General features: G+C 39.5%; 1 protein-coding gene across 1 annotated transcript in view; it reads left to right on the top strand.

Moving 5' to 3' along the window:
* col7a1 (collagen type VII alpha 1 chain) overlaps positions 1-22,625 on the top strand; it is a 168,985-nt gene that overhangs the window by 85,097 nt on the left and 61,263 nt on the right. The window contains exons 54-75 of the mRNA XM_062969358.1: positions 428-508; positions 2,326-2,361; positions 2,449-2,493; positions 2,992-3,063; positions 3,150-3,194; positions 4,219-4,293; positions 4,334-4,375; positions 5,347-5,427; positions 5,945-5,980; positions 6,103-6,138; positions 7,076-7,156; positions 8,254-8,289; positions 11,431-11,502; positions 12,637-12,681; positions 12,861-12,896; positions 13,798-13,833; positions 17,119-17,223; positions 17,745-17,780; positions 19,111-19,146; positions 20,913-20,960; positions 21,277-21,312; positions 22,177-22,302. Coding sequence (XP_062825428.1) covers positions 428-508; positions 2,326-2,361; positions 2,449-2,493; positions 2,992-3,063; positions 3,150-3,194; positions 4,219-4,293; positions 4,334-4,375; positions 5,347-5,427; positions 5,945-5,980; positions 6,103-6,138; positions 7,076-7,156; positions 8,254-8,289; positions 11,431-11,502; positions 12,637-12,681; positions 12,861-12,896; positions 13,798-13,833; positions 17,119-17,223; positions 17,745-17,780; positions 19,111-19,146; positions 20,913-20,960; positions 21,277-21,312; positions 22,177-22,302 — 1,242 coding nt within the window. The remainder of the gene's footprint in view (positions 1-427; positions 509-2,325; positions 2,362-2,448; positions 2,494-2,991; positions 3,064-3,149; positions 3,195-4,218; positions 4,294-4,333; positions 4,376-5,346; positions 5,428-5,944; positions 5,981-6,102; positions 6,139-7,075; positions 7,157-8,253; positions 8,290-11,430; positions 11,503-12,636; positions 12,682-12,860; positions 12,897-13,797; positions 13,834-17,118; positions 17,224-17,744; positions 17,781-19,110; positions 19,147-20,912; positions 20,961-21,276; positions 21,313-22,176; positions 22,303-22,625) is intronic.

The following is a 22,625-nucleotide window of genomic DNA, read 5'->3' as shown; positions in this document are numbered from 1 at the left end:
TTATAAAATATATGTTTCACATTCAATCCAGCAAAGAGGCAAGCAAGGGATTATATCAGGTAGAAAAGGTTCAGGTTCAGACACTAGGGATGCAATGATAATCTTCCAGGAAGATTATCAGGAAGGGGAGGTGCAGAAAAGTGGATTATCTTCTCTTATGAAGAGAAGATAGTACTGTATTGATAGATTGTGATGGTCAAAGATCCCACAATCAGCTTCATTGTTCAGCCTGAATGTGATCCCAAACTCCTCATCCACAATTGGCATTTACATGACACGTCATTTCTGGCAGTGATTCTCTATAGCTTGGGTACAGGTGACTAGTAGAAGACTAAACAAGTGGATAATGGTCAGTAATTTTTGCCTCCTAAGGTGTATTTGAACTGACAATATTGACTTTCCCTTGGAATATATTTCTCTTACTTAGGGTGACCCAGGAGACCCCGGGGAAAGGGGAGAGTCAGGAAGACCAGGGCCTGCAGGACAGACTGGCCCACGAGGAAAAGATGTGAGTGAGAGGGGAAGGACTATCCCCATTATTCTAGTCCATAATTAGTTTTTGCACACCAAAAATATATCTCAACCTAATCATTACTTACTGATGTGTTTAGCCCCATATGTAGAAACCAATGTCATCGACAAAATTCCAACATTCAGATCAGTTACCATAAGCTGCACTAATTATGGAAAGCCAGCTCCAATTGTGGTCATATTTCTCCAAACAATTTGCTTTGCTGGTTGAGCCTGATGCATGTTGAAGCCCAGTGACATTTGAAAGACCACTCATGCATTATTGCAATGTTGAGACCTTACAAGAAAGTGCCAGGACAACCTAGGCACATAACCATATTTCTTTGAATTCTCCATTCTTGCCAACACTGAGCATTCTCCTTGTCCACTGAGAGGGACAAACTGGGTTTAGAAGGCAAACTGGGTTTAAAGAGGTTATCCACACAACAGCAATGAGCACTCATTTCCTCTTTAGATGAGTCTTTCTCCTGCACAACCAGTTTTTCACAGATATCAGATACCTATATTTATTCGAATCGAATGTGCCATCAAATGGAATACATACCTCAATTTTAAAAATCCTTAAACCAAAAAAAGTATTTACTGACAAATGTAATATACAGCAGCAAAAAGTGCACTCTTTGTAATTTGGCCATTTCAGTTGCTACCTACTTAGAATTTCTTCTTTAAAAACAAAAATTTTAGAGTACCAAAGCTTTCAGCAATGGAAAATAAAATCTTGGGGTGCATCTGTAGAACGGATCCACTTAACTGCCCTGACTCAATGCTATAGAGTCACGGGGGCTGTAGCTTTTCTGTAGAAGAATGCTGATGCCTCACCAAACTACAAATCCCAAGATTGGGTAGCATTGAACCATGGCAATTAAATTAAAGATGGCATCTGTCCAATAGGAGCTCCAGGTGCTTCTAAGCAGCTTCCCCTTTTGCTTTGGCTCAGCACTCAGATTATTTTATGACACAAATCTAATGTGCTCCCTAATTTTGGCAAGGTAATTTAACCAAAAAAGATGAGCATTAGATTTGAGTAAGTAGGGTATGAATTCAGAGGCTAGATATGCATTTATTAGAGATGTTGTAGCTGAATCCCATATTGTAGGTCTTTTATAAACAAGGGTTTCCCTCACCTATGGTTTCCCTCACCTCTGATCGAAAGGTTTTGCCTTATCTGCTGAGCTATGATATTTAATTGGTTGTCCAAATGTTTAACAAAATACTTTTGTTTCCTTGCTGAGCGAAACACTTTTTCTGTCCTGTTTTTTACACTGAGAATTAAATACTATTTACTCAGTTCTAATATTCACCTTTTTGACTAAATTATCTTCCCAAAATTAGGGTGCATATTAGGTTTGCGTAATATGGTAAATACTTTTTTAGGTTTCAGAGTTTAGAAAATTGAGGTGTGCGTTAGATTCGAGGGTACATTAGACTCGAGTAAATATGGTAGCTGCAATGAGACAAAACTGTATTTTTAGATTATTGGATCTAAAGTGCATGGCATGAAATAAAACCAGTGTTTCATCATTATCGTCATTATCAATAAAAAGTTATAATGAATTCCTCAAGACACTCCAAGTTACCTTCCAACTAATTCTGGCAAAAATGTGTTTGTAACATACACACTGCCTTTGAAATATCAATGCTTTAGGTTGCACAGAGTAAAGGGATCACATTACCTAACAAGCATATTAATGTGGGGTTCTGAGAGTTGAAATATGGGGCCTGTTGAAAACATTTCGTTGAAGTGATAATAGCAATGATGGAAGCATTTATTCTGCTGTGAATTATTCCTTCTAGGGGGAAAGAGGTGACAAGGGAGATGAAGGGACTCCAGTAAGTAACAGTCTGTTTGTTTATTTGTTATGGATTTTGATATGCTTGAGTATTCTCTCACTTCTCTCTTTCTCTTACTTCCTCAAGGGAGAACCAGGTCCACCTGGCAAACCAGGAGACAGAGGACTACGGGTAAGTGAAACACCCATGTTGGGGTATACAGAGAATAGAAATGACTGGAAATAATTATGCGACATACGGTTAGCATGTTTTATAGTGCTGGATCTTATAATCCATTCCTGTAAAAACTCTGTGGTCTGAATGAAGGATTTGAAGACGCAGAGTAGTTTCTGCAGAGTGTTTCTTTCTTCCCACCTCTTGTCTGGTCCCAGCTTGAATGGTCATTTGCCTCATCCATTGACTGGTCTTGCTTACTGGGAATGGAATTTATAATTTTGATATACAGATCATCTGTGTCCTTGGGCAAACCTGGTGACTCTTAGTTTGAATGATTATCAGCATTACATTTTGCAGTTATCTGAGCTTTAAGAGCCTTTTGTTGTTATGTTGCCACTTTGAACTGATTACATCAATTTTTCCTTAGCATTCCCATAAGACTTTGCCCCTAGCTTCCCCCTCGAATGTGACTTTATTGCATGTTTACTTTCTGTTTTGTCTTTCATATCACAGGGTCTACCAGGGAATCGAGGGCCACCTGGTGAGAAGGGGGATCAAGGGGACCCAGGTGAAGATGGGAGAAATGTAAGAATACATTTTACTCCTCCGTCTCTGTTGCCATGCCTTGTTATCTAGCCCTGTTTTCACCATGTTGTTTTTTCTTCTTACAGGGCAGTCCTGGAGCAACAGGCTCAAAAGGAGACCGAGGAGATCCTGTAAGTAGCCATTCCAGTCTTACTGCCCCGGTCATCCATATTACACTAGTATGCTATATAGTAGAGATGTTAAATACTGTTTATGTTGCTTCTGGAGTTGACATCCGGATTCTAGGAAAAGGTAGTAGTTTGGAGCATCAACGTAGCAGCTCTGAGTTTGATCAACATAATCTAGGTACTGAGCATAACCAGATCTACTTGAGAATGAAGGAAGTTCTCCAACAATATTTGGAGGACTCAGGATATTGTTAAACCACAACTCTCATAATCCCTAATCATTGGGAATGTTCGCTGGAGCCAATAGGAAATAGAGTCCCACAACTTCTGGAGAACCATAGGTTCTCTGATTGTCAAAGTGAAAGACAACTTGAGACTTCTCCATTCTGCCATTGAAAAAAGGCAGGATATAGATGTTATGAATCAAATAGAAAAGACTAATTTAGGTGGACATGTCTGACTACATGATACTCTTGGCTTTCATCTTCTGCAAAATGCTCTGAAAGAGACCCAGAGCCAACACAGTGCCCGATGGATATGTTTGAATGTGTGCACATATACAGCGTTCATCAAGAATTATCCTTCTTGCAGACAAACATGTATTACAGTCCTTTACTCTTGCTTAGATATACAGTGTTCCCTCATTTATCGCTGGGGTTAGGTTCCAGGACCACCCGCAATAAGTGAAAATCCACGAAGTAGGAACACTATATTTATTTTAATATTTATACATTATTTTAGTAGTTATACACTATTTTAAGTCTTTATCAACCAATCATGTGTTGATAAATCACCTCCTTCTCTTCCCGTTGCTGCTTGGGCTCCCTTTGACTTCTTCTTCCTCCCTTCCTTAGGCTGTAAATTGTAATTTTTATTATTTATAATAGTTTTTTAGAGTTTATTGAAAAACTGTGAAACAGTGAATCCCTGAAAAGTGAACTGCGAAGTAGTGAGGGAACACTGTATTCCAAGTACTACAGATTCCCCACCTAGTGTTTTAATCCTTACCATTCTCTCTTCCCTGCAGGGACTGCCAGGACCTCCGGGCCAGGGAGTAAGTTACATGTTTTTCTCTCCTACATTTTGTTTTGATTTCACAGTGGCAAGATTCTGACATGCTGCTCTCCTTTTCTGCTCTTCAGGTTGGTGTGGGAGCTGTAGGAGGAGGGCAAAAAGGCGAGAAGGTAATCCTGTGTTGAGATCCCAGCATCCTATAGTGCTGGAAAGTTGTGATCTTTGGATTGTGTCCCCTTTGGAAGACTGGAAAAGAACAATAGCATGGTCTACAAAAGGAAGGCATTTCAGGGTCAAATTAGATGTGACAGTCAGTATTTCTTTGTGCATAATACATAGAGTGGATATTTTAAAATGCAAATAACATTATCAGGATCATAGTAGGTGTGATCACAGAGGAGGAATTCAACTTGTTCCTCCTATGCCAGTGGTTCTCAACCTGTAGGTCCCCAGATATTTTGGTCTTCAACTCCCAGAACTCCTAACAACTGGTAAACTGGCTGGGATTTCTGGGAGTTGTAGGCCAAAATACCTGGGGACCCACAGGTTGAGAACCACTGTCCTATGCTGTCTTTCTAAAGAAAGTTCATCCTCTTCTCTTTCTAATGGGAAGAAGTTCTCCATTGGCACCCAATGTGAATAACAGCTTCAGAAGAAAGATTTTCCTTAGAGTCAAATCAGAGAAGGAAAACGTTTGAACATATGAAAAGTTGTACTAAACCAAAGGTTTATCTAATCCAGTATCCTATTTTCTGGAATGGTCAACCAGATGCCTATAGAAAGGTCATAGGGCATGAAGACAATACTCCCACTGTTATCTCCCAGCACATATATATATATATATATATATATATATATATATATATATATATATATATATATATGTGTGTGTGTGTGTGTGTGTGTGTGTGTGTGTGTGTGTGTGTGTGTGTGCATATATATGTATATATGTGTGTGTGTATACACACACACACACACACACATACAGTCTTCCTGCCTTTAGTATTAGGGGTAATATATTGCAATCATCTCTAGTAGTCACTGATAGCTTTATCCTCCATGAATTTGATTAATCCTGTTTCAAAACTGTTCACATTGTGGTCATCACTGTGGTAGCACTGCATGACTGTTTCCATTTCAGGGGGATCCAGGAGACCCAGGAGAGGATGGGATGAAAGGTGTGAAAGGAGAAGCCGGTTTACCTGGGCTGACAGGAGAACGGGTAAGTTCTTTACTGGAGCACATCTTAATAGGTCCAACAAGACATTTAAAAGTAAAGGGATATATTTCAAATGAAGTTTGGGCAAATGGACAAGTAGAGCTTAGAGAAGAAAAGTTTTGGATATGGTAAGACAGCAAGCAGATGCTGTAGTTTAGAATGAGTTTAATATGGTTTCATTGTAAATCATATAGGATAACCTCTAGATAGAAAGGCAGACAATAAAATCACCACAACCACTATCATTCTGATCCTGATCATTCTGATACACAGTGGTGTATGCTTTTTGATTAAGAAACTTACTAGTAAATAGTGAGTACAGGCAGGGTTTGATTATGGGGTAAATTGAGGGGAGATGGAAAAAAGGCATAAATTGAGTAAGGCGGCTGTATAAGGCATAAAACAATGAGTTCAGCTGGCCTTGACATGGTGTAGGACTGTCTGCATAAGAAGCAGGGGTGCAGTATTTTCTTCTCATAGCTTATTGCAGAGAGAAACCTCTTTTTGTCCATTCTTGCAGGGAATTGAAGGTCCCAGAGGTCTCCCTGGAGTTCGTGTAAGTCTTTTTCTGTCCATCTTGGAAAGGAACAATATATCCCACTTTCCCAGTGGTTCTTAAAAGCACACTGCTCACTTCTAATAAGACATTTATGATAAGACATGTACTTCATTTTTCAGGGTGACACTGGAGATCGAGGCCCAGTAGGAGAGAAGGTAGGAAGCTTTCACTTAAAGTCATATGCCAGAAAATGTGGGGAAAGAAAGGGCAGAGTAATGGAAAGAACCATGGAACTATACTGATTGAGTATATCAAGTTGTCTATATGGTATTCTTGTATAAATGCAAGGTTTGTTACCTAATGCAAAATTTTGGTATGTATTTTGAAAAATGTAAGCCCCTGCAACATGAATATAGGGGCATGCATGTGACTTTAGACAGCGAATGGGTGTGGGATGGATGCCTGTATAAGGAACATTAGCTTGAAGGAATTTGATGAAAATGCTAATCTAATGTAATATCTGTGACTATTTGCATACAATTTTAAATCAAATTTGTGAATAATCCAATCTGTGAAAATCAGAACCACAAATGAGGAGGGACAACTATATGTCCATTGTAATGAAATATTGTAAAATAATATTAAGGTGCTTCTCATTCTCCCAGGAGTGTCTGAGGGACTAACATTTCTGCTGAAGGGTATTTCAGCAAAGAAAATTTCCAGCAAGGATCTATTTAAGCAGATAGAGTTGGCAGGATTAAGAGCAGGGATTCAAGCAAGAAGAGATGGAAGGTGGAGTAGGAATATTTGAAAATAACCAACGACATTTTTGTTAAAGGGAGTTGAGCAAAGAAAGAATCAATTGAATGGAGATGAGCAATGAGTATTTAAACAGGGATTCACCCAAAAGGGGACATAAGGAAGGGTGAGAGCATTTGGAGAGGCTTAAAGGTTCGAAAATGCTTCTGAAGTTATCAACTTTTTATTTTTTTATTATGGTTCTTGTCTCAAAACTTTTGATTATTTTGTTGCAAAATATTGGCTTGTTTTTGTTTTCAAATGTTGTCTAGATCTTTCATACTTTTTATTTGACATCTCCCAAAGGTGCAAAACATAAAGTCCTCTCTTCTTTACTTTCAAATTTTCCTTTAGGGTGACCGAGGCCCTCCAGGTTTAGATGGTCGGAATGGGCAAGATGGAAAGCCTGGGCAAACGGGTCCTGCAGGCCAAAGGGTAAGAATGAAGGATAACTGTGTATGACCATGACAGATTTGAGCTAAATCACTGCCACTTTATTTTTAAGTCTAGCCAATTATTCTGGCGAGTTTCTGCCAAGATACTACATGGAACAATTGAGCAACTACACTGGACACTACAAGTGCCCCAGTCTTGCAGCTGGAAGGCTTCCTTGTTTTCTAGTTTCATGAGCATTCAAAGCAAACATACTAGTATACCATAATGTTTCTTGCATTTGTTATTACAGCAATTGGGTTGTTCTTTAGCAAATGTTGCCTGAAGTCACCTTGCTGCAGTTGTAAGTTGCATAGTTCTTATATCCGTTTAAGACACTGCTGGATGACACAGGCTGGATTTGCAGGCATAAGTGAAACTCACTTTGTATTAGTTTGAACACCTGAGTCTAAACACAAGATCTGAACACTTACGATGCCTTCCCCTTGAGAGTCCAATTTTTTAAAATTATGATTTTGTGTAGTATTTTATTGTGTGAGTCTTCGTGTCTCTGAAAATAATTCCCTTGTGCTGCCATGACCCTAAGAAGCACAACGCTTACATACATGCTATTGGAGACTGCAACTACAGTGAGGCAGGCCTGAGAACAGGGAAATGTCTGATTTCTGATCAGATTTTGATTGTTATTAAGTCAACAATAAGACTTTATCTGGTTTTGATTTCTATTTGACAGAACTGACACTGAAACTATGAATAGGAATAGTTTTTCCATAATACCTTTGTAAGTGTTGCTGAGTGTATTCCTTTATGTTAAGAACCATACTGCTGTAGTTAAAGTGAATACAGGTAGTGGATACCTAAAGTAAAGTATTCATTGTAATATATACTATTAGTAAACGTAAGAGATTCTAGAGGGCTATGATCTACCACTGTTTCTAATCAAATCCAATTTAGATTGATATTAATAAGATACCATAATCCCCTTCTTTGGCAGCTTGTATAACAAGTGCCACTAAAAGTTATTTATATAGAAGATAATATTACATTACTAACATAGTACTCACACATTACATACCATACTTTCCTTTTTATGTTTCACTGATTTCTGATCAGGCCTATGTATTCTTCTCTTTCCTTAGGGTGACCAAGGGAAGCAGGGTGACCCTGGCCGAGATGTAAGTATGAGAGCCCTCCAATATGAAGTGACCTCTTCCCCTCCAATGTTGTTTTAGGATTCGAGCTCTACTTGGAAATTTACATTTTTCAGTGTTGTGCTGGCACAACCTTCATTGTTTGAACTACTCCTGGGTGTCATTAAAAGAATTTATGTTAGTAATTTGAAGGTGTTATGTTAACTGTTGAAAAACCTGGATGGGATGGAGTTGATCTCACTCTCTTTTTCTTTGAGTTGATTTCTCTAGAAAGTCTACCAGAAGACAAATTATCAATTTGTATTGCTCATGCTATTTTCCATGACTCTTCTTTCTATACTAACATTATATTTCGTACTGCTTAATCTCAGTTGCCAAACATTTCTCTAAGAGGGTTTTAATGTGTTGTGCAATTTTGTTGCTTTTTGATATTGCCTTTAATGAACTTTAAATGGTTTCAACTGTATAGATTATTTTATTGTTTTTAAAATGATGTGTCTGAGTGTAACTGATGTTTATGTTTCTAATTTAAGATGGTAGTATTTTGTAAACTCACTTGAGTCTCATTATTGGGGAAAAGGTGAGATATAAATGAGTAAAATAGTAGCAGCATCAGGAAGTTGTTTTTTCTTTGCATGTGGCAAAAGAGACTTCCAGTTTTGGGTTATCTTCTGTCAGTGCCTAAGCTAGGCAAGAGTCTTGTGATGGAAAGAACGAAATTATGGGCTTATACTCCAGCTCACCCTTCTCAGTATTTCCCCTTGCCTTTGTCCAGCTAGTTCTCTTTCATGCCTCTCTGTACTCAGCTATTATATTATATTATACATTTCTCCTTCTAGCAAGCGATTTTCTCTTTACCTGCTTTATATCTTCTCCCCTTCATCCAACACTCTTTCTATCTACTTTGGTTCTAAGGAGAAAACTTCAGGAAAATCTGTTAAAGCCTTTATACTCAAACACAAGTCTTCTTCCTGGGATGTTCTCATGGTGAAGAGGAGCCATGTGATTTATATTGCCACTTTTGAAGCCATCCAAACCTAGACTGCTGTTTTACTTTGAAGCACATCTAAGGTTCCCAGAACATCCTCAGTTAAGAATTTTCCTTCTCCGCATACATAGCTTCCTTTCCATCATAAAGAAGCACACAGCTATCCAGGTTAATTTCCAGATTCTTTACTATTTTCCTGGCTTCCCAGCTGCCATGTCACCATTATGCAATTTTTCCCATCTCATCTTTAGGCTGCTCAGGGAAATCTGGCAAGGAAAAACACAAATAGTTAAAGCTCCTAAGTGATCCCAGAGACCCAAAATCCTACAACTCTCCCACCAGTGCTTATATTTTCCTCCTTCTACATAATTTCTTCTCTCAAGGCCCACATCTACTCAGACCTGACTTGGTAGCACTGAGTTGCTTTGAAACTGTGCACAGCCTGTCCTTAAATATAGGCTGTTGACCAAAACTGGTTGCTACCATACTACTTTGGCCTCTTGCTGCTCTTGAAATATACACATTATCCTGAAAAGCATTTTCATGCTGGTGCTACATAAAGGTAATTAACTACAAAAAAATCCAAGCTACAGGGCCTCCTAAGATTCCTGGAGTCGGGGATGGACATGGGCTTTGAGAATAATGCATCCAGATTCCAAATTTCAGCTTATCTGTTCATTTCCCTTAATCTGGAAGTCCTATTTTCTCACACACACCAAGAAATTTCTTTGAGGAACCTCTCTAACTTCTATACCTCCCATTGCTACCATTCATTGCAAGCTATTACCAAACATACTTTTGACATTAGTAGGTATGGAGTGAACATGTTAATAGTATGTTTGGCAATAGCTTTTGTTCTTGGCAGCAATCATCTCTTCTGATGAGTGTCAGAACTAGTTTTCTCCATTCATCCAGGCCCTTTTGGAGAAGGGCTCAATCATTTGACCTTGATCTGTGATTTCCTTCATAAGATTCACTCTATTTTCTACTGCTCTCAAATTATTTATTTTACCATTCTTTCTGTTCACATTCTTTCCACCCTCCTGAAAACCTTTGGCATATGTTTGACAGTAGCAGAAGCTAAGGATTTATATACACTATAAACTCAGTACTTCCAGGACTTATTAAACCTTATTCATTTCCATCTTATACATTCTCCCATTGGAAAAACATCAAGTCTACCATCTTAGCTTGAGGAATAATAGATAGTTTTGTGCATTTGTATAGAATCACTATCTGTTCCTCTTGGTTTCATTCGTAAGGCCCCATTTTCATTTTCAAGCACATCTCCTGAAAATGGGGGCTTTTCTGAATGAGCTTTTCCATCTAAGGTCCAAAAAATGAATATTTTCATCCCATTAGAGGCAAAGCACCAGGCCCTGCCAGGGCTTACATTCAAGAGTGCCAAGAGAGAGGTGCTCAGTGCTCGGCTGTAAACCCTGCCAGGGTGCTCAGCACTCAGCTGTAGGCCCTGCCAGGACCTGCCAAGCTGTAAGCCCTGCCTTGGAAAGAGAGAGTGTGTGCGGTGAGCAGGCCCAAAGTGCCTGCGCCTGCCAGGGCCTGCTGCAGAGCACCAAAAACCAGCCGACCAAATGTTTACCATTCCCACTCTCCTTTCTTTTCACTGATATTTCTGTTCTGGAGGGGGGTGTACCATTTTGTGTATTCTGAATGAACAAAACGGTATGAAAACACATATTAAATGGATGAGATGGTAACCGGGCTCATTACTAATATGAGTCCTTGGTGCTGCCCAAGCCATCCCATGTTACTATTCCTTCTACCAGATCTACAGCCATATCTATGGCCTTCTTAACCAATGCTCTCTGCTGGGTGGCAGTCCAGTGAAATCTTTCTGCCATCACCAAGCATTGTAAATTGGACAAATTTGCCTCTGTTGAGTGTTTTAAGACATTCCTCCATTCAAAAATTGGCACCATTTGCCTCTTTCTGGTTTGCTGCACACAAGAGCAGTCAAAGGAGCTGGGGATTAAGCATATAATCCTACTCTTCCTTTCCTATGGTCCTTATCTAGCCTGGATAGTGGCAGGAGACAGCATAACTCAAGATATCTTTTATGTAAAAGAATGATTTTTTTTTTTACAGTAAGTAACAATTATGACATTCTCTTCTGCTATACTTCTCCAGGGTCTTCTTCACACTGATTTTTTTTACAGGGTCTCCCAGGTCTACGTGGTGAGCAGGGTCTTCCTGGAGCAGTTGGCCCACTGGGACCACCAGGTCTGCCTGTGAGTCATGCAGCTAAATCCACTGGATATCTTCCCATATCACAGTGTAGAGCAATACCTATTGTCATTTTTTTTCACATACAGGATTTCACTACAAATATGATTGTTTTATGTCTTATTTGGAATATTAAAATTGTGTTTTATTAATATGAGTAAAAACTGTGCATTTGTATGAATGTTATTGAGAAACAGCCTTATTCTTTGTAAAGATCATTGGTAGTTGGTGCATTTAAGGCTGGTCTTCAGCTTTCCTGCTGGTACGCCAAAGAGGCAAAAGACTGGGTGCATGGCTTTCTGTGATAGTAGGAGTGGTGTGTATAAAAGGATCTGTGTTGCCATTGTTGGAGATCTCAGCCTTCTGCAATCTTTAATGTTGGGTGGCTCTTGTTAAGTAGCACAAGCACAATGAATCGCTAGCTAATGTTTTGGTGCATCTGGCATAGATTATTACTATGTTAGTACACAGCCAGTGTTGGACTAACTCACAAATTTACACAGCAAATCACAGGTGTAAATGCAGAAGCAATGCAATTCTTTGGCCACCTGGATTAAAGATGACCAAAGAAACTAGGCACAGGAAAACCGGATAATTGGTCAGCTGAAAAGTTCTCTCTTTTTTTTTTCATTATTCAAAATAAATAAATCAGGGTGGAAGCTAAGGAACAAGGATAAGGTTGATCTTCAGTGACTTTGTCTCAGATTCCAGTGTAGTTATGAATTCACCTAGTATTTGGGGATAATTCACTGTATGAGTCCCACCATGTATTGCTGTGACATATAGCATTAAAGATTTGGGAACTCATCTGGGTGAAAAGCAGTTTGTATAGCCTGGCTTTCAGGTAGAATGGTTCCCTGATTTATTTACATAAAAAGAGAGTTCGATGAAATAAGGGCAGAACCTCCTCCAGGTTTACCATTTAAAAAGATGATATGAAAGGAAAACCAAGAAAACTCATTGCGCGTTCAGGTGACTGGTATTTTGTGAGAACATGTCTAGCATATGTACTATTCCACATGGAGCTAAGTGTGTTCTTTGGTAACTATACTGGTGCAGCCTCTGTGAACCTTTCTGTTTTCTCTTCACAGAAAAGGTTCTCTTCTGTGGCTAATGTCTGTGGTTAATGTTTTTTCTAGGGAAAGACTGGTGATGATGGCAAACCAGGCCTGAATGGGAAGAATGTGAGTGATGGGTTACATTCTGCTGCCCCCTCCCCACGATCCCTGCTGGAGAACTGAGGTTTCAGACCTCACGGGCAAGGGACTGTATTCCTTGAATCTTATAGCAGTCGAAGGAATTAGAACTATGCTTGTAAGTGGAACATAGGATACAAAAGGAAATGCTCCATTTTATTTTCCAGGGTGAAGATGGAACACCTGGAGAAGATGGGAGGAAGGTAAATGGTCTACATACACTTCAAGCATTTCAAGTATTTTATACAGTCTTCTTGCAGTCTAGAAGAACATGGGGTTAGTCCAGTTTTAAAGGAAAGCCCACAATATGGATAATTTTCTTCTTGTACCCTCAAAAAGAAAATTTTGCTGTAAGCCGCCCCGAGTCCCCTTCGGGGGAGATGGAGGCGGGATATAAATAAACTTATTATTATGATTATTATTATTGGCAGTAGCTAATAGCAATAAAGATTCAAATTAAATAAATTAAAGAAATTAAATTATTTCCTGCAGCATACAGGTTCAGTTGTTATTGCATTGCTTTGGGTCTTCTACCTGCACTTGTTTTTTCCTCTATTTTTTTTAATGTCCTTGCAAACCTTGGAGTTCTTCCAAGCTTTGCTGATACTTTCTCTTAATGGTGTATTGGTACATAAAGATCCACACTCAGGACAAATTTATTGTTAGTATATAGGATATATAGTCACCTCAGTCACATGAGTCATTGGCACATTAGCTACATTCCAGACAAAGAAGTTAAGACACATAGAAAGGTTTCTCTTTTTCCAAACACGGTATCTAAGGATCAGACCACCATTGATACCTTCTGTACGTCATATCTGGTGGACTGTTAAAGAATATAGTTTGTTACAAGTACAAGAGTTAGTGTTCATTGGTGTTGTGGCACCAGTGGGTAATAGGATCCAACCCACATTTAGTTTGGCCCTTAGATAGCAGATCCTACAAGATACGCTATTTAGCAGGTAATGGAGCATGATAGGAATATCACTTTAACATTTTACTTCTGATGAAAAATGCTTGAGGTTGTAGCTTTACTACTATTGACCTGGAATATCAGGTGATGCATGGAAGAATAACACATTTTGTATTCCTTATTTTGGCTAGGGGGACAGAGGTGAACCTGGAGCACCTGGAAGAGATGTAAGTACCCCTGCTTGGCCAAGTGCATGTGAAACCAAGTTATTCAACATACCCCATTTGTCCTTCCCATATTTAAGCTATTAATAATAATAAAGAAGGAGGGAGACCCTCAAATTACAAGTAGCATTCCAAATCATAGTAATCATAGAATCATAGAGTTGGAAGAGACCTCACGGGCCATCCAGTCCAATCCACTGTCAAGGAACAGGAAATTTGTATTCAAAGCACCCCCGACAGATGGCCATCCAGCGTCTGCTTAAAAGCCTCCAAAGAAGGAGCCTCCACCACAGTCCGGGGCAGAGAGTTCCACTGCAGAACAGCTCTCACAGTGAGGAAGTTCTTCCTAATGTTCAGGTGGAATTGCCTTTCCTGCAGTTTGAAGCCATTGTTCTGCGTCCTAGTCTCCAGGTCTCAAGGTGCGGGCCTCGCCGCCTGTGGGTGTATCTTTCTTTCCTTTTGTTTTGTTTTTGCTGCTTCACGGCCTACGTGGTCGTGTTTCCCGCGAAGCACCGCATCTCTCTTCTCTCCTCCTCCCTATGACTTCCCATCACATATTTCTACATGGCCCTCATCATGTCTCCTTTCAGCCTTCTCTTCTGGAGACTAAACATGCCCAGCTCTTTAAGCCGCTCGTCGTAGGGCTTGTTCTCCAAACCCTTGATCATTTTAGTCGCCCTCCTCTGGACACATTCCAGCTTGTCAACATCGCCTTTCAGTTGCGGTGCCCAGAATTTGACACAGTATTCCAGGTGTGGTCTGAGCAAAGCAGGATAGAGAGGTAGCATGACTTCCCTAAATCTAGACAATAGACTCCTATTTATGCAGGCCAAAATCCCATTGGCTTTTTCAGCTGCTGTATGACATTGTTGGCTCATGTTTAACTTGTTGTCCACAAGAACTCCAATATCTTTTTCACACTTACTGCTATCGAACCAGGCGTCCCCCTTTCTGTATCTTTGTATTTCATTTTTTTCTGCCTAAGTGGAGTATCTTGCATTTGTCCCTGTTTAACTTCATTTTGTTAGTTTTGGCCCATCTCTCTAATCTGTTAAGATCATTTTGAATTCTGCTCCTGTCTTCTGGAGTATTTGCTATCCCTCCCAATTTGGTGTCATTGTTTTTATTAGCAAGAAAGTTAGCTAAGATTATTATTATTATTATTATTATTATTATTATTATTATTATTATTATTATTATTAAATAAATATTAGATAAATATGTGTTCTGGCTTGTATAGTGAGAAATTGCATTCTTCCTCAGAATATGATGCTTTCCCCTTAGGAAAGGATGTTTGAATCTCATGCAACACTTAAGCAATAGTTGTTCCATCTTTATATGAGAAGATCACAGCCTAGAACAGGGCTTCTTAAACTTTTCCACTCAAGAACCCCTTTGACTCGAGAAATGTTTCCATGATCCAGGTATATAGGTATATAAAATAGGTATAAAAACCAAACATTTACTGATAACAAATCAGCATTAGTAAGCCTTCCTAACAGGCTGGTTTTATTTTTATTTTTAAGTACATCTGAAGCATCTTCTGCAGAGACCACTGTAAAAACTGCCCAACAGATTAGTGTAAACGTCTAAAACAGGCATGGACAAACTTCGGCCCTCCAGGTGTTTGGGACTTCAACTCCCACAATTCCTAACAGCCGAAGTTTTCCCATGCCTGGTCTAATACAACCATTCAGTGATGTTTTAAAAACTTGCACGATTACCCATTTTTTCAGAACCCCAACATTTGGGTTAGACCCAAAGTTTAAAACACAGTGGTCTAGAAAACCTCTGTGGTTGACACTGGTTGTAGGAATGATAACAGTGGGGAGAAGGCTGTAGTTTACAGCTCAATCTCTCTAGGCTGGGGAATATAATAAGCTCGACTGTCTTTGAGGCAAAACCTATGAAATTGTCTTCTACAGCCTGGTGTCCTTCATGTGTATACCAGCTCCCCAGCCATCACTAAATTTGTATTACAGGGTTTCTGGCACCCTAAGAGGGCTTGTAGCTGATTATTAGCACTGCATGTATAGAAGGACCCATTTTCGATCTATTGCACATCCAGTTATAAAGGATCTCAGATAACAGGACTTGGACACACCTTTTCCCCAGTCCTTGTTAAATAACCGCAGTCAGAAACAACTAAGCATAGTCTAGATTGATCTCTTCTAAGAGAGCTGCTTATCTATCTATATATATAAAAGAGTGATGGCATCACGGCGACCCACAAAACAACAAAACTACAGGCCCCCCAACCTCGAAATTTGACAACACAACCCATCATCCATGCCTCTAGGTTGATACAACAAAAAGAAAAGAAAAATAAAGTCCTAATTACAGGGAGAGGAATAATTGCTTTTATCCAATTGGTGCCAATTAGAGGGCTAAGCTCCGCCCACTTGGTCTCCTAGCAACCCAATAAAAAATAATAAAAAACACTAAAAAATTAATACAATAAAATACTATAATAACAGAAAATAACTAAAAATAATACAAGAAAATAATAAAATATAATAAATAAAAATATAACTTACAATAAAATTAATTAAAAAATGCAAATAACGTCAAATAAAAATTTTTAACCAATACCACCACCACTTTGCCACAGCAACGCGTGGCCGGGCACAGCTAGTATATATATAAAAGAGTGATGGCATCAGGACAGCAGACAAAACAACAAAACTACAGGCCCCCCAACCTCGAAATTTGACAACACAACCCATCATGCACAGCTCTAGGTTGATACAACAAAAATAAAAGAAAAATAAAGTCCTAATTACAGGGAGAGGAATAGTAGTTTTTATCCAATTGCTGCCAGTTTGAAGGCTAAGCTCCGCCCACTTGGTCTCCTAGCAACCTCCTCAGCCCAGGGAACAGGCACAGTCAGGCCTCACTTAGGCCTCTTCCACAGATTATCAGATTTGTACTGGATTATATGGCAGTGTAGACTCAAGGCCCTTCCACACAGCTATATTACCCATTTATAATTTTATATTATCTGCTTTGAACTGGATTATATGGCAGTGTAGACTCAAGGCCCTTCCACACAGCTATATAACCCATTTAGAATCTTATATTATCTGCTTTGAACTGGATTATCTTGACTCCACACAGCCATATAATCCACTTCAGTGTGCATACTAAACATAAAGACAACCATACAACAGACATTCAATACCACCACTACCTCAACAATTTCTCACCAACACCACCAGACAACGCCACAGCAACGCATGGCCGGGCACAGCTAGTATATTATATAATTCTGTTTGTTCTTTTTGGCAGGGACGGGAAGGTATTAAAGGAGAGAGAGGGACTAGTGGGCCCCCTGGCCCTCCCGGGCCTCCTGGTATCCCTGGTGCCCCTGGAGTCGTTGGTCCACCGGGACAGGTGAGTAGCCTCTGCCTCTTAAATTATACTTCAAATACACGGGAAACCTTAATCTACAAATCTTAGCAAAACTCACATGCATAGGGTCTAATTTAATTATTATTTCCTTATTTGCTGGTCTTTTAAAAAATTAATTCACATTAAAAAAAACACACAAACTTTGCATTCATTGCCCTTTAATGTCTTCGTTTTGTCTAATTTTCCTCATCAAAATTTATTTGAGAGGATAAACAATAGTGGGGAAAGTGGGCAATCATGTCTTGTTTCCCTCTGGATTTTGCATGAATTTTTAAAATCTCCATTTACTAGGATTTTTGCATATTGAGTGCTGTAAATTGTTTTTATCCATGATATGTAATTGGTACCAAAATCCTTCTTATTTAGTATGGATGTAAAGAATTCCCAATTCAATTTTTCAAAGGTTTTTTCAACATCCAGGAAGATTGACACTGCTTTCTTTTCATTATGGTGCTCTAAATATTCTATGATGTCTATGACTTGTTTTGTCTGATTGTTTTCAGAGTTTGCCAGGCCTCCCTGGGACATCTGGACCAAAGGTAAATATATTCTTCTGCTGCAGCTTTGCCCTTCAATAGTTATAGAAGGATGTCAATAGTGCAGTGACAATTTCACCTTCTCGGGGACTGAATTCTTACTATGTTTGCCAGATTTCTGGGATCCCCCAAAAGGTGGGGTCCTCTCATTATTTTAGGAAATACAGTGGGAAAAGATTATCCTTGTGTCAATTTTACCAGAAAGGATGATGAAAATAAAATAGATTGAGTGTCTGTAGATAACTCATACTGCTGTCTTGGTATATAGTATCGAGAGCATCGTTGCTGTGACTCAGCCTGATGATGACAATGGATTTGGGGTTTTGCAGTCTGAGAATGAGACTTCGGGCATCCCACAGGCTGGGAGGCAGGCTGACATAACAGGGAAGGGAGAGAAAGGAGTGAGTGATGTTCAGCTTACAGATCAGCCTGACCCTGATATGCTTGGTGGGGGAGTGAGTGTGAGAGATTCATGGCTTTCAGAAAGAGATGTGGAAAATCAGCAATCGCCAGGGGGTTCACATTCATGAGGAATAGCAATTAGACCGGAATACTAGATTGCTTATGAGAAACCGGCCTCCAAGGCATTCTCTTAGAATTTTGGCTAGGAGACAGGGTGCTCAAGGCCATAGAAATGCATTCATGTCCTGTAAGAATGGGTAAATAGAGAAGGATTTGGGACAGATTCTCAGATGAAGCAACATCGCTTTCTTGGTATGATCTCCTGACGTGTTCCTGGTGAAGCTTCCAGTGTCCTGTTCAAGTTTTTACTGTGTCTTTGGAATATAACAAGCATCTTTGTTCTTGTTTTGGATCTTATGTTTGGACTTTGCTCTGGGAATCTTGTTCATCTTTTGAGCCTACTATTGAGTGTTCTTGTTCTTGTTTTGGATCTTATGTTTGAACTTTGCTCTGGGAATCTTGTTCATGTTTTGAGCCTACTATTTAGGGTTCTTGTTTGTTCTTGTTTTGGATCTTATGTTTGGACTTTGCTCTGGGAATCTTGTTTATGTTTTGAGCCTACTATTTAGGGATTTAAGGGCTGGCTTTTGGGCTCATGATCCTTTTTGGGTTTTATACATTTACCTTTGTTTTTACTTTGCTACTTTTTTCCAATAAACTGTTTATACCAAGCCTGCTTTTGTGGTGTGAGTTGCGAGCAAGGTGGACCTCCGGCTGGGGTGCAACAATCATACATCATGTCTTTCTGAATAATCCTATTCATGCAATAGGACTGTGGCACCTAGGACTCAGAGCATTTTTATCTGGAGTCAAAATTGGATTTTTTCCTACAATACCGCACACTGGCTTTTCATTCTCATTCTGTTTTCAGGGAGACAGAGGGGAGTCTGGAGTCAAAGGAGAGAAGGTGAGTATTTTTCTATTTTTCATCTTATAGGTAAGAATTTATTCCTCTGCACAGCACTGTTGTTCTCTATACAAGGATCATTCATTGGGCAACATTTCATTTTGTGACAAACTTTCTTTTTGTGACTGTAATTTATAATAAGTCTATTATCAGCAGTTATATGTTTCACAGCCCTCTTCCTTTTTTCATGTGCAACAGTGAAAATGTGAAGTCTAATTTAAAGTAGACTGGCCTTTGGTGGAATCTAATGCAATTCGAGCTTATTGAAAACCACTAGTAGTCCATGTGGATATGAACCAATCCATGCACTAAGGCTTTTGACATGTCATTTAGTAAATCAAATCAGGAATTATGTGGATGTGACCAAGAAAGCACTTGCTCTCTGTACATAAACCATGCATCATGATGCAAGACAGTAGTTCTTCATCTGTGGATCTTGAGATGTTTGTGCGCCAACTGCGACCATACCTCGTGAAGTCTGACTTGACCACGGTGGTCCATGCCTTAGTTACCTCTAGACTGGACTATTGTAATGCGCTCTACGTGGGACTTCCCTTGAAGACAGCCCGGAAATTACAATTGGTCCAGCATTCGGTGGCCAGATTAATAACTGGGGCGAGTTACAGGGAAAGATCCACTCCCTTGTTCAAGGAGCTCCACTGGCTGCCGTTTATTTTCCGGTCCCAATTCAAGGTGCAGACCATCACCTATAAAGCCCTAAACGGTTTGGGACCCACCTACCTTCGTGACCGTATCTCCTATCATAAACCTGCCCGATCCCTTCGATCGTCAGGGGAGGCTCTCCTGTCGCCACTGCCGATATCTCAGGCCCACCTTGTGGGAACAAGGGAGAGGGCCTTTTCTGCTGTGGCCCCCCAATTTTGGAACTCACTGCCCGGTGAGATTAGGCAAGCCCCCACATTAGCAGCCTTTAAGAAAGACCTGAAAACATGGCTCTTCCGTTGTGCTTTTGGAGAGTAATTACTACATACATCCCCTCTGCTGCTCTCCTCCAATATCTGTCCTCCAGATTGCACCACTACTTTATGACCCTGTTCTCTGTGGTTTTTATTCTTATTTCTTTTCTCACCCCGAGTTTTAACTTAGTGTTCATGTGGCTCGCCCTTGTTTTATTGTTCTTCTGACTTTGCGTAATGTAGTGCATATTATCATTTATTGTATTGTTCAATGTGTTATGATTTGTTGTTCTATTTATATTCTGTTATATTGTATTGTTCTGGGCATGGCCCCATGTAAGCCACCCCGAGTCCCCGTTGGGGAGATGGTGGTGGGGTATAAATAAAGATGATGATGATGATGATGATGATGATGATGATGATGATGATGATGATGATGATGATGATTATTATTATTATTATTATTATTATTATTATTATTATTATTATTATTATTTGGGACTTCAGTTGACAGAATTCCTAATCTTTATGTTGAGAGGGACTTCAGGAACTGAAGCCCTCAACCTTTGAAAGACTACAGTTTTGAGAACCCCTGATGTAATGTACTTTAAAATCTTCTGGAATCTAGATGATTCATTGGGACATGGATTAAAAAAATTCTGCTAACTGAAGTTTTTACGAGGGAGAGGAGAAGGAGGTCTTGAATGGTTGCTGCTAGATTTATTTGACCCTATACATTATTTCTTAGCACCGTAAAGCGTATTTCCTTTCCTGCTTTTGCAGTGTGTGATGCAACCAAGGAGTACTATAGCTACACATAAGTCACTTACTCTGTTTTGCTTTCCTTAGGGGCTAATGGGTGAACCTGGGCCACGAGGAGACCCTGGCACAGCACAGGTGAGCTTCTTTCTCCTGAGAAAGAAAGAGTACAGGCTTTACTGCAGGCTGAATGGGCTAAGACTCTGAGGAATGGTAGTGGCAGAGACTGCCCATTTGTAAGTTGTTAGCATGGCTTGAGTCCTATAGACATATGCTCTGCACTTATGGAAACTGGACAGAGGACAGTAGCATAGTCAGAACACTGGTGAAAAGACAATTGCAATGATAGCAGCCATCATGTAAGACAAACACTAGATTATGATTAGGTTTAATCTTTATTTTTCATGCTTCTTCTAAAGTTATTGTTGATGATGTGTTTCCTCCTTTTATCTAGAATATTGAACGTGCCCTAGAAACCTACGGTATCAAGGTATGAATTAATAGTTGATTTTTCCAGTTGTTATTAGCTTGTTTGAGTATTTATACCCTCCCTTCAGCAAAGAAGTTCCTATAGCAACTTACAAAATTATAAAATTTTGTAATTTTGTATGTTGCAATGTTTTGTAAATTACAAAACATTGACCTGACAGTTCCTTGCCCTCAGATTTATGATCTAAATAAGACAGAACAGGAAAGGAAAAGAGAATGGTGGAGAAGAGGATTAGATTCAGCATGTGCTCCCTGCACTTCTGTCCCCGAGGCCAGTGCAATGGCAGTTGGGACATCAAGGAGGGTCTTCTCACCAGCCACCGAGGCCAGCACATGATAAAGCTGTGCCTGACTGCTCTTCTCTTTCTCAGAGGTCATAGCAATGGCAATTGGAATGGAGCGAAAACTTTTCACCAACTCCTGGACCAAGGCACAATGTTATTTGTTGGTCCTTGGACTTGGGTCTGACTGGTAAATAAGAAGACTGATGGTGGGAGATGTTTCTAAACTGAGTTCAAAGTGGTGTTTTAAAACTCTGGATGGCTTGTCATAAGAATATTTTAAGGGCTCCTTTCTGTCATAGATCCCTGTAAAAGCCTTAGAATTAGCTTCAGGGTGTGCAGTTGATGTTAGAAATATGCAAGCTGAGCACAAAAGACTGGGATTTTTCTTATGGAGGCACCTGATATGTAGTATGCCTTTCCTGATATGTTTTCCTTTTTGAACCAGCTCTATAGAATGAAAGTTGAAAGTACGTTCTTTTGGTGGCTGTGCTCCTGTCTCTGCCTATTTTATGATCTAATAGGCTCAGTGCTGTGTAATCTTGGGAGTTGTAATTGCTACTCTTTCAACACTATTTCAACAGATTTCCTCGCTGCGTGAGATCACTGGTGCTTATGATGGGAGCTCTGACCAATTGCTCCCTGATCGCCGGAGAGGCTTGAAAGGTGACAGAGGAGATCCAGGTGATAGAGGACCACCGGGCAAAGATGTAGGTTGAGCTTTCCACATACAAATTGCAGCCCCTGTTCTTTCCTTTTAATCTGTATTAAGGAAGGATCTTAACATAAATGGTCAACAGGAAAAATTCTAAAATAAGTACAGCTAAGCCTTGCTGTGTGATAGTCCAATGTTGAGATTGACACAATTAAACTAGAATTCGAATGGATCTAGAAAAATTATTCCCAATAAAATTTGAAATTGTTAAATGAAGTTAATATTAACTTTTTATTATTTATACATTAGTTCACCAAAAGAGTGCACATTTGGAAAGGTTCATTGCTTTTGCAACAAGAAACTTTGATATGTTTTATT

The sequence above is a fragment of the Anolis carolinensis genome, chromosome 2 (genome assembly GCF_035594765.1).
Source record: "Anolis carolinensis isolate JA03-04 chromosome 2, rAnoCar3.1.pri, whole genome shotgun sequence".
Taxonomy (NCBI): domain Eukaryota; kingdom Metazoa; phylum Chordata; class Lepidosauria; order Squamata; family Dactyloidae; genus Anolis; species Anolis carolinensis.
Note: the sequence above shows the minus strand (reverse complement) of the source record. Positions and strands in the feature narration are given on the sequence as shown.